Genomic DNA, 12,710 nt, shown 5'->3' with positions numbered 1-12,710 from the left:
CATGACCTAGTGGCTGCCTGGTTTGGAAGCGGTCAGAGCTGCAGTTAGACACTTGGATGTCAGTGCGGATACAGGCAGTGATCTGGATCTAAACCGGGACCAAAATCCTTTCACTTGTAATGTTCTGGCTCTACTCTTTTTCAGGCTCTTTCCCAATCACTGAAAGATTTATACCTTTATCAATAAATTATTGTGACTTTTACTACACTTACACCAGTGTCTTAAATTAACACTAAACTAAATGTAGATGAGGCACACTTCCTGCTTCACATGATTTATGGCAGTCCGTCTGAAATGAGGAGTAAAATTAAATTTGCCAACAAAGGCAGATCTTTAACATGAGGTCAGACAAAAATTTTATTGCAAGTTGACTGCTAAGGAGGGTTTGTAGCTGTCCTTTTTTGTTCAGGTTTTTGATAGACCTGGAGCACTTTAGACAAAGAAGAAGAAAAACCAGTAGGAACATTTGTAGGTCTGAAAGCTCCACTGTGTATTTTATGTCAGGACAGAGTTGAATGTAGCTGTTATATGACACTGATAATCTCTCAGCTTGAGGACTGTGTCTACCTTTAATGACCAGCCTTTAGGGAAGATACAGGATGTAGATGAGAGCAACAAAAATGACCAGAGGTCTTCAAAGTGTCACCAGTGGGGACAGATTGAAGAAATAAGGTACTTTTAACCCCCCAAATGAGGTAATTTCCAGGGGATATTGTAAGCTCTGAAATAGGCAATAGATTCGTTAAAGCAGAAGAGAATCATCTAACCTCCCTGTCCGTGGGGAATGGCACAAGTGGTCATCACTTCTGTTGCAGCAAAAAGCATTCAGGTAGACCTTATGAAAAGCTTCCCAACAGTAAAGGAATCAAAACATGGAATGCTGGCTGCCTGGGCAGTTGCAGAGTCCTTGTCACCTGTAGTTGTGAGCTAGAGAACCATTTCATAGAGTCATAGGGTCACAGAATCATTAATGTTGGAAAGACCTCTAAGATCCCCAAGTTCAACCCCAACCCATCCCAGCCTGCCACTGACTACAGACCTCAGTGCTACACCATAGTGGAGCAACTCCAGGACAGTGAGTCCACCACTCCTGGACAGCTGGTGCCAGTACCTCACTGTTAGCTCATTTGTTTGGTACAGCACATCGGGATGCTCCTGCTGTGGGTGGAGCAGTGGTGCTCTGTGGACATCCTGTCCGGACTTGTTTTTCTGTGATTCCATGATGTAAGACAGAAGGCAGCTTAAACACTGCCATCAATACTGCATCTCCAAAGGAAGAGTTCTGTGTCCAACCACACAGAGGAAGAGCTGAATTGTGATTGTGTGTGACTGCCAATTGACAGCATTTCAAGGTCAGCTTTCAGTGCTGTGAAGCCATGCATCTTTCCATTAGCTTCAGGAAGAACATTTATCTCAGAACTATCCTTGCTGTTCACTGCAGGTGTTTAGAAGTCTCTAGGTGCCCCCTAACACCTTGGGTCAGCAATGCTGGATGGATGAGCTGGGCTTTCTCTGTGCCTCCTAAATAGTATGCCATAGTTCAGGCTGGGCTGCCAAATGGCAGCACCAAATGAAACTACAAACAAGTGCTCTTGGGAAAGAGAATGATATTCAGTCCCTATGGATCCACCAGATCTGCTCTTCCCGGCCATACGCTGAACCCAGTTGGTAAGAGGCAGGACACTATGTCACAAGGCAAAGAGGGAGACTTCTGAGGCTGACTTCCTAAGACAATGCTGGTTTGCTGTTTTGTTTTGTTTTGTTTGTTTGTTTGTCTTTGTTTTAGATGGTGAAATGCAGTGTCTTTTATTCCTAACCAACCCATCAGACAGTTGGAGTCTGTCCTCCATAGTGAGCAGATAGCTAAGTTCCTACTCTTTGTTTGTGTGGGGTCTTGCAAATAATACTCTAAGTGCCCTGTTTGTTTTCTTGCTGCAAAGAGACATTTATCTTTGAAGGAAAAAGAGGAAAAAAAAAACAAAAAACCAAAAACACACAAAACAAAACAAAGATAAATAGAGAATAACTCAGAGCAAACAGTAGAAAACATTTCCTAACAATGAGGGCTGGAAGACTCTGTCTTCCATGCAAAAAACAACGTCAAGAGCAAGAGCTGCACCTTGGCTGTGTTAAGGAAACACAGGCTGCTCTCTGCCTCTGCACCAGGAGGAAAACAGAGCAGGAGGAAGAGCTTCCAAGCCTCTTACAAAAGCAGATTAATTATGATTGGATCTGATACCTGAGATGTCCAAGTGCAAGAGCCCTTGTCAGCGGTGTGTGTAGCTAAGAGCGGGGGTCTGGGGCTGGAGGTGGAGCTGAGGACCCGCAGCAGGCATCTCCACATAGCAGCCCCACGGCCAGATGGGCTCTGGGGTGGGGGTCCAAGCAGAGCCCAAAGAGAGAGGAAATGGGCTTGGCAGATGAGGCAGGCATGGGGCTAATGGCTCTGTGACGGATGGGGCAGGCTGCAGTGCACTGAAGACCCATTAGACTGAAACTGGAGCACTGGAGAGGATGCATCTCACTGATTGAGGTCTGGGCTTACTGGGTAAGAGCAAGCTGCTGTACAGCACAGTTTTCAGAGTGGATGAAAAAAAAAAACCACCAACAACAAAACAAACCAAAGACTTGCCTTGCACATATAGTTCAGAGAAAAGACCTGGGTGGGAACGTGCTTGTTGCCTGATAGGATTCGGTGTCCCAAATGGCCTGAAGCAGACCATACAGTTTCTATGTCTAAAACAGATTCCAGCAAAAGAGACTTTTTATGATGCACTAATAGGCTCATTAAGATTTCTTGAGCTAGGCATGCTCACGGCATCGTATGTTTTTTCCATTACAGGAATTACACGTGTTTTGTTGTGCTTTGGGTTTTGTTTTGTTTTCCACCTAGACTTGCCCTGACAGTTCCCCCCCATTCAGGTTTATATTGGAGGTACCATCTCGAGCCAATGAATTTTATGAAATATGTTGCTGGCACTCACAGAGAGATGCATAAAGGAAATATTCTAATGACAGTTAGAAAGGCTTTGATCCCCTTCCAAGACTGCACTCATGTCTTTGAAATGCAAGTTTGGCAGTGCTGGAAAGGCTGGGCTCTTTGGCTCTCTTTGGCACAAGCCCATGTGACAGACATTATGTCCTCTATCAGGGGACCCACGTAACCTTGAGAAGTGTAAGCAGTGTTCGCACATTGCGTTGGGTCAGATAGTCTGGGCTGATAACAAAGCAGCCACGGCAGCAGGGGGGAGTCAGCCCGGTCCAACACAATAACTGAAAGCTGTTTTGACCTGGTAACTGTTGGGTCTGCTGCCTGTGGCTGCAAAGTTGGACATGAACTGCAAAAGTAGTTAATTTATGCCTCCTTGAGTGTAGGAATGTGGCGATGATGGATAGGGATGGGAGGTTATTAGAAACATGGGGAGGAAGGAGAAGATGGAATTCCAGCTCATGTTTTTATCTCTTACACACACACACACACGTTCCTTTGCATACATATCCTTGGCTGGCTTACATGTGTGCACAGTCCAAAGCCTTGCTTCCACTCACACCTCCGTTCATGCACGCACATGCAGGCACATGTTCACACGCTTGCAAGGGATTTGCCTGAGCTAAATGCTTTAGCATGTTTACGTGCTGGGGGTTGTGGTGTGCTGTTACAAAGGGGTTTGCTTTTACTTTCTCCCAAACACGGGCTGTTTACACTTACTTCTGTGCAGCACCTTTGCTAAAAATCCTCCTGGCATTCCGCTCTTACCCCACTGGTGTACATGCTGCTCCTCTGCAGCCTTTCGTTGGCTCGCGGAGAAGTTGTGGACAGAGAAATACTATAAAGATAAGTCCGATTGACTTATTGCAGTGGATTTACGTAGAGCATGAATTCAGTCTCAGTGATGCACTGACATCACTGGCCAATTAGTTAAATGCTGTCTGCAATAATAATCCATATACAGAACAGCCCTAGATGGTGAAGCACATAGCCTGCATGCACCTCACTGAGAGCGTGATTGCGGCCATGCGTCGAGGATATAGATGGGGAATGGATTGTGTAAACAGCAAGAAAAAGGCAGCTGAGAATAAAGAACTATCAGTTTAAATAATTTGAAGCCATTAGAGAAGAATGAGAATAAAGCTGGTAATCTCAGGAGGGGAGTTTGATTATAGTAACTGCTACAGGGATTTGCACAGGCAATAAAGTGTCTGCATCCAGAGTCAACAACTGCGGTCTCAAATACATACAATGGGCCTTTCCTTCCCACAGTGACACAAAACAAACATTTTTCTGCTCAGGGGTATGCAGTGCTTCTGTTCCTGTCCTTTACTCTCTTGCCCAGAGTATCACATCACTCCCACATTCTCTCTTACACTTTTACTCACTGCCTTCGACTGATGCTATCAGCTGTGCAGACATACACATTGTCCCCTCCAAACGCACACATCTCCCATCACGTTTTCCCACTAATACATTCTCATTTGGAAATGCTCACTGGCTCTCATATGTAATTTCAGACTTACTGCTCGTGGACACGTTTTACTGTGAGGCCATGTTTAGAAGAGATGTTTTCAAAAGCACGAGTGAGATCCTGGAAATAGATTAAGCACAGGCCCAGATCACTGCGCAGATAGATGCAGAACAGGCTTGAGGAGCTCAGGGAATGGTCTGTGTATTTTAGGAAGATGTGTTGGGAACAGTGGAGAGATGAGGAATGTGTAAAGGGTCACAGTGCTGACCTGTCCTTCAGGATGTCATCCGCATCGATTGGAAGATAAACACTGTATGGAATGGAGACATACCCTTCCATTGGTGTCCCCAAAGAGTACGTCTTCCTCCATGAGTCAGCGAGGGCCTGGGGACACCCAGCCATGAGCTATTTTGGAGGCGATGACTTCAGCAAGTGGCAGGGGAAGCTATTGTGGAAATAAGAATGTGTTTTCCATTGGGGAGTCCTCCAGGGAAGGACAGAAAGATCTTGGTGCTGAGCCAACTCCCCTGCTTTTGTTTTTTTTTTCACCCCTCTGGGAATGAAGGCCTTGTAAGATATGCAAGGAACCCTACTTACTGAATGGGAGCGAGTTTGGTTTGTGAACCTACATGGATCTATACATACCGCGCACATATGGGAATGGATTTTAAGCAAGAAGGAATAAACTGCTCAAGACCATAATGGTGTCCTCCCTAACAAGCTGGTCAACCATGCTTGATTCTGCATGCCCTCCCCTTCCATTATTTGCACCTGTCAGATGGGGACAGCAGAATTCACCATGTTTCAGGTCACAGCACTTAGTATCAAGAGGCACCATGAGCTGGAGACAAAGAACAGATGGGTTTACTCTTATGCTTCAGCTCTGCTCTGAGTTGGAGCATGGCAGTGCTGCTGGGGCCAGTGTGGCAGCATGGGATGCACTTGGGCTAGCAGTTCCTCCTGTGTTCTGGTGTCAACAAACTCTACTTCTTCCAAGGGGTTCCAAAAGGAGCCTCAGTGAGTGGTTGGTTCACATTATTATTTGGTAAGCTCTGAATACAGCAGATAAAATTTAGTTTATTCCCTTCTACTTGTTACAGCTTTCCTTTCTGGAAATAGCAATTCCCAACCAGCCATCCCACGTCAGAGCTAGGCTGAGTGCATCTCAGCAGGAATGATGCCTCTGGTGTTAAAGGAGTAATGCTGGGAGCTGGTGCCAGGCTGGAGGCATGGAACTTCTTGCTATGGGGGAGAATAGCAGTTGGAAACACCAGACAGCTTAGAGAAAATGTGCAAGGTCACTGCTGATACAGAAAGATTTACTGACCGTAGTACATGGTTAATTGCATTCATAATAAAAAGATTCCTATACTTATCTTGGGAATACGGACAGCTTTATGTATTTACTTTGGGTTTTGTGGCCATAGTTAAGAAATGGCTGGAAGTCCTCAGATGGGATTCTCTACGTGAATGAGAAGTAATTGAAGTTTGGGAGTGAGTTATTAAAATATTTCAGGTAACTGATATTCAGGATATTATAAGATCTTTGCCTGGATTGCAGTACTTCTTCAATACTTCGTTGCTTTTGGTGCCACTTTTAGAAAAAGAAAAGATTTCTTTCTTTTTTTTTAAACAGAGCATACTTAGATGTCAATGAACTGAAGAACATACTCAAACTGGATGGATCCACACACCTCAACATCTTCTTTGCCAACTCCTCCGAGGAAGAGCTGGCTGGAGTGGCAACTTGGCCCTGGGACAAGGAGGCCTTGATGCATCTAGGTGAGTGATAAAGATGTTTCTTCTTTGTAAAGCATTCTTTTGAGGCGCTAAGAAGGCAAGACAAATATGCACTAAGCTCTGGTCTGATTTCTTATCATTCCTCTAATATATAGTCAGGGGAAAAAAAGTATTTCACGATTCCCAGATACTGGCTCACAACCAGGAAAATATTAGGTTATAAACCCAAAGCATATTATGGTATTTGTAGATGATGTCAATCTGAAAGTATTTCACCTTTTAAGTGAAGCTACTTTACAGGGCATTTGCTCCATGAGAGCACTTTGCAAAGAGGGCTGGGGGAGATAGGTGAGGGAATGCTAGGCAGACGTGGATTTTTAACCTTAACCTGTTAGGTTATGATCCTTACTTCGTAAGCGTCCAATTCATTCTCCTCACAGATGACATTCTGTTGCTATTTTTTTCCACCACCGTGCACAAGAGCAAACTGCCGAGGGATTGTGCTTCTAATGTTTGTTTGAGTGGAAATGGGAAGAGTTTGCTGCCCTGCAGATGGGCCTGCACGCTTCGGAACTGATTTGCTGCCCATAGCTGGTGCAGCCCAGGGCTCCAGACAGAGCTGAGCAACCTACCAGGTGAATCACGGCCTTGACAGCCCAAGTGCCACTGGAGCCATCTCTTTGCAAAACGTCACACAAACCTCTCAAGTTCCAGAAGGCACCGTGTGAGTCCGTGTGTGCTTACCATAGCTGTGGAAACCTCCCTCAGGCTGCAGACCTGATCTGGTCATCTTAACAAGAGCAAAGATTCGTACAAGTTTTTCTTTCTCCAGCCTGGCTAGGCCTCCCTAGGCAGATGAAGCCATTTCAGCTATGTTCATTCAGCCTTTATGAAAGGCTGTTTCAGCCTTTAATTTTTGTTATTATTTTCATTATCCAAGCCCACAGTGAGCAAAACAAACAAACAAACAAAAAAAAAAGATTAAAAAAGCCCAGAAGAAAGACAGCAAATATGATTTTTATTACTCTAAAGCATACTAAACATACATCCTATAGGTATGAGAGCTGAACTACAACTTCACTCAGAACTACATTACTTCAAATTTCAACGTTATCAGCTCTCTATAGTGACCTGTCTCTTTGGCTGAGGGAGCATGGTCAGACCCAGCAGCAGGAGCTGGCTGCCCCACTGCCATTGCCAGCAGTTCATTACAACACTCAGCTCCACAGCTGCCCTTGAAGAATCATGAGCAAGGTGAGCAAGGTTCCCTCTCCAAGAACCAGCACTGAGGCACATCCAGACACCACCTCCTCCTTAGCAAGATTGGAAATGAAGCCTCCAGCTCTATCTCTGCAGGCTCCAGCTGGGATCACCTGAAACAGAAGGAGCTGGGAATGCCATCTGGTGAGCCTTCCTCATGGCTACATCTGTTGGCAAAAACAGAGAAATGTATTAACCTCAGGCTCCTCTGTCCCCCATGCTGCTGAGATTTCTCTTTTTGCAGTACCACAACCTCTGCTCCTTCATCAACCCACAGCAGTTCTGGTTGCTGTTAGGAAACACCACCCCTAATGTTTCTGCTGGAGTGAAATAACACTGGCAGATCTGCCCCTCAATGAGTATTTTCATAGTTTCCCTTGGTGTTGCCATGGGAGGGAGTAGAGAACAAGGAAATTGCTCCAGAAGGCAGAGAAGAACCTTCTGCAAGTGGGCTGGGGCTTGCCCAAAGCCCTGATGAGTTCCTCTGTCACTTCATTAAGCTAATTGCCAACATCATGCCTGAGCAAAACAATTTAAATGCAGCCTCTACAGTGTATTGGCAAAATTCAGTGATGAAAAAGAGAACTAGAAAGAAAGGAAGGAAGAAAGAAAAAGAAAAAAAGACATAGCCAACAGTTTAAAGTTAACTTGCAGTGGAAAAAAGTAAAAATAAATAAATAATGGCCATAATTTCCTGTCATAATAGCCCTCCCAGACCTGTGCTTGGTCTGTAAGAATTCATCTTTAATCTTTTTTACTCTCTTCTATAAATCCAATATGTACTTAATAAAAAATATGAAATATGTCCTGTGGTGCAGATCTAAAGGCTGGGATAGAGATTGTCTGGGTGCAGGAGTTTATCTTTTCTGTAAAACTGCAATTGATTTAGATTCTTGACAGCTGTGAAAAATATAAATTTTCAACAAAGGCAAAAGTAAAATCTCCCTCTCCAGCTGCCTCAGGGCTGCCCAGTGCCAGACCCATTTGGCCAGCCTTCATTGTGAAGGCACGCTGCGCTGGGGAATTTCACCAATACTCCCACCATTTGAAAACAAACTCTGGAAGTACCTCTGAGAAAGAGAGCAACTGAACAATGCACCGAGGTGCCCTCTGGGTGTGAATGGATCCATCTGAGTGGAGCCCAAGCACTGGAGAAATCAGAGTATGTGTCATATAAAGGGAAAGAGAAGGATGCCAGGAGCATGGTGATGGCAGTAGCTGTGTACATCAGGCTTGTGGTGAACTAGTGTAAGGACCAGCTCAGGGCTGTGGAAGGGGTATGCAGACTCTGAATTCTCCACAATAGGCATGCTGTTGCACTATGATAAGTTTTGTTCCCTCTTTAATGTTTGTATTTAAATTTGCTGTCAAGTTTTTTGTGCTTAATATGTATTTACCCATGCACATGTGACTCCACTGTGTGCAGATATTCATGTATGCCAGTGCACAAAGTGAAAGTCTTTTTTCTCTGCTACCTGTGCATATATCCTTGCGAGATGTACAGAGCAGCCTTTCCTCTGTTCAGCATTGATATTAAAGTTGAAGCACTGCATCAGATCTGGGCACTGTTTGGAGGAAAACATGAGACAACTGGGTGAAGCAAAGAAGAATGCTCAGGGAGGTCTAGAAGAAGAATTGAGCTACATGGAAATGTTGGATGGATTATGGCTATTCAGACTAAAGGAAAAGAGCCTGAAGTTGGGATGATGACAATCTCATAAAAGCTGATGAAAGGAGAGGAGAGTCTTCTGCTCTTTGAGCCTGTGTGAGGCAGGACTTCAAGTAATGAACTTAAATTGCCAAAAATCAGTTCAGATTAGATATGAGTTAAATCCTTGCAACCATGAGGATGATGACTGCTGAAGCTGATTGCTGGGGCGGTCACATCATCGAAGATTGTAAGGAGACATCAGGACTTTGGGCATGAGGGATGGAATTGGTCCCGTGTTGTTCTGAGAACTTGATTAAATGACTTTTTGAGATCTTCTCAGTCTTATTTCCCTGTAATTCCATGGTTATTACAACAAAAGTCTCCAGGCAGATGAGAATGAACAGTCTACAGCGCATCAGAACCTGGTGATCTCATCTTCCCTGTGCTACAGTCACTGATAAAACTCCTCCTGCCAAAATCTTTTCTCTCCTCATTGTCACTGAATTATTGGTGTACCATATCCAAGATTTATTTTCCCACTATTACTTTTATAAAGCAGACTCCCGTTCTCTTGGTAGGTAATATATACAAACAGTTTTAAATTAAAGGCTTGGAAAAGTTGAGGTCAACAAGCTAAATAAAGAAAATATGATGCATTCATAAATCCAAAGGTACATCTAGCTGAGCTAAAAATATCATGCTTATGATTAATTCAGTATATTGTCAAGCCTCACAAATTTACTATTTGCTCATCTACACATCCCATAATTCGCACAACAACAAAAAATCACCACTGCTTGTCTTTGCACATGTTTAACAACCACACGGTTCTGTCAGAACTATCACGTTCCAGGATTTCATATTTTTTTTGACACATTGGACTTATGCATATTCATCAGTGGGCTGCAAAGCTCAGACCAAACGAGGTTCATCTGAATATCTGAACAGAGTGTATTTCTCACCGTTACTTCAAAACTGTCTATGGGATCAGAGCACACCCCACAAATATCTCCCTCGTTCCAGCAATGATGCAAATATTGGTTCACCCTACTGCAGTTTTTAGTGCATGTCAGAAGTGACTGCGTTTGTGTTATATTTTTACCCTGTGGAATAACACAGTGGGGGCTCCAGGTATGTTTTGTTTGACTCTCGGTGTCAAATGCATTGCTTATGCTTGTCTGGGCAGAACCATTCCATCCTAGCACATGAAATGACCTGAAATTGCACAGTATGAAATAATTGCACATAGGATTTTTTTTTTTTCTGAGTTAAAAACACGCAAACTGAATGGAGCATATTCAGTGGAAAGTTGTCACTGTGGCTTTGGTACTTCAGGACTTTGTCCCACAATTCCTCATCCTTAGGAGTCCCACGTTATGGTGAGATTAGACCATGCTGTGCTTGTGATTGTGCCTAATTGTGCAAATGCAGTCTGCGTTGTAGAGGATCCAATGAGCCACTGCTGGATCTTGCTGTTCTGAGGACAAATGCAGAAGCTCTTTTCTTTTCCCCTTGCAGGTGGTATTGTGCTGAATCCTTCCTTCTATGGCATTCCTGGCCACACACATACAATGATCCACGAAATCGGGCACAGCCTGGGGCTCTACCACGTGTTCCGGGGGATCTCAGAGATCCTGTCCTGCAGTGATCCATGCATGGAAACGGAGCCCTCCTTTGAGACCGGGGACCTCTGCAGCGACACCAACCCCGCTCCTAAGCACAAGCTGTGTGGGGATCCTGGACCTGGCAACGACACGTGTGGCTTTCACAGCTTCTTAAACACACCGTTCAGTAACTTCATGAGCTATGCAGGTACCTGGGCTTCCTCGGTTTGCTGCTGCTGGGATCTGTGGTTGGGTGGGAGTGGAGAGCAGCAATTTAATCTTTGATTTCTGCAGTGCTTGCTTTTCACGTGGGGTTTTATGCTGACGTGCATCAGGTCTAGGTTAGACCTGACAGGTCTGGACCCAGTCTTGATGGGGTCTGAATTTGATGGCCTCAGGGATTCCTTCCACATCTCCTGTTTTTCCCAATTTTCCCAAACTGTATGTAGTTTTATGTAGTGTCTCAGTAGGTCATCACATGGGGGAGAAAGAAATGCAATTGAGCGTTAAGAAAACAGCACTGAAAAGCTCTTCAGCAAATCTGACACTATTTGACTGAGATCTGGAGGTCTGGTCTAGGAATTCTTCTCTGAAAAACTCAAATTCAGCGATTGTTTACACTCTCTCCTGGAGATAGCAAATGTCAGATGAATATTGACACCACCAAAGCTGTGGGATGAACCCATGATAGGCATCTAATGACACACTGCTCATGCCTCTGTGCAGCCGTTGAAATACCATGTTTGTTGTTTGATTTAGGTTCTCTGCAGTTCAGCTACAGTCACTCGCAGCAGCAGCAGCGTGTGAATACTTCGGGAGCACCTGGATCAGGAGCACTCCTGTGGTCAGGGGCTCCCAGCACATTGTGCTGCTTTGTGCTGGGAGTGCCAGTCCTCGCTCCACTCCTGGGAGTTCAAGGGGAGCTGAAGGATGCTGTGTTATTTCTCAGAAAGAGCACGTCTGGGCTTGTATTTTCTTATTTCAGGCCTTGGGGTCTAGCTGTGCCGAAGGTCTGTTAACGCCAAGCTGGCAGCATCCACAACACTTTAAAGGTGACCAATACAAGCAGAGACACTGAAGGGCACCTTAACAGCACAGGCAGAAACACAGATTGCCCACTCAAAAGGTCGTAAGAGTGCTTATTCTGTAATAAAACTGTAGGAAAGCAAAATGCTTAATGTCATCTGGGGCACAGATTGAAATGATTTATAACATAAATGCTTGCATGCCCTTCGTGGCACTAGCTAAATGTGGTGCTTAGTTTCCTCTTGATTTTTCTGTTCCTTTAGAGGGTGTTTTCAGGGGCAACATACAAGCACTGTGTCAGATCCTAAATGTGTTATGCACTTCTGTACATGTGGTAGGGCAGAAGGTCTTAATGTCTCATGCAGTCTTCTGGGTATTTCACACAAATAAATCAGTAGCTCTTCGAATTTACAATATCCCTCCACCAAATCCGCTTGTGGGTATACGAAGAGGGGTGATGCATGCATGTTTCAAAACCCTGAGGTCTCATCTTCCAAAGAGAACTTGCCTTGCCAGCTGTGTCAAGAAATGAGACAGAGCACAGCAGTACCTATCTGATATTGGGAGCTACGTGTGTGCTGGTGTTCTGAGCAGAAACCTTGGTTTTTTTCCTGAAAAATTAAGTGAAGCGACATGATAGGTATCTCTAGAGCTCATGCATGAATCTGTTTGCTTTTCTGTTGTTGCCAGTGGAATAAAAATCGTATCAGGATATTAAATCACTGTGGAAATACCTTTGAAACGTGTAGGTTGAGGTCACGCAGCTCTAAACATCGCCTTGTCTTTTTTCTCTCACTGCCTGCATTCAACTGGATCACATCATGTTTATCTATCTATCATCCATCTGTCCAGTCACCCCCAAGTTTATAGCAAAGCAGAAACTCGACTTCTCGTCCCCCAAAACAGTGGGGTTAACCAAATCCAGAAGATCAAGAAGTGCGAGGAATGCTTTATTATTTTCAAACG

The 12,710-nt window shown here is 44.4% G+C and overlaps 1 protein-coding gene across 1 annotated transcript in view; it reads left to right on the top strand.

Annotated features, from left to right (window-relative positions):
• The window catches only part of PAPPA (pappalysin 1), a 169,100-nt gene that overhangs the window by 46,418 nt on the left and 109,972 nt on the right, over positions 1-12,710 (top strand). Inside the window, exons 3-4 of the mRNA XM_065737615.1 lie at positions 6,100-6,245; positions 10,633-10,926. Coding sequence (XP_065593687.1) covers positions 6,100-6,245; positions 10,633-10,926 — 440 coding nt within the window. The remainder of the gene's footprint in view (positions 1-6,099; positions 6,246-10,632; positions 10,927-12,710) is intronic.

The sequence above is a fragment of the Cyrtonyx montezumae genome, unplaced genomic scaffold, assembly GCF_038088225.1.
Source record: "Cyrtonyx montezumae isolate F1298 unplaced genomic scaffold, pur_monq_1.0 scaffold_20, whole genome shotgun sequence".
NCBI classification, from domain to species: domain Eukaryota; kingdom Metazoa; phylum Chordata; class Aves; order Galliformes; family Odontophoridae; genus Cyrtonyx; species Cyrtonyx montezumae.
The sequence above is the reverse complement of the archived record's forward strand: the minus strand, read 5'-3'. Positions and strand labels throughout refer to the sequence as shown.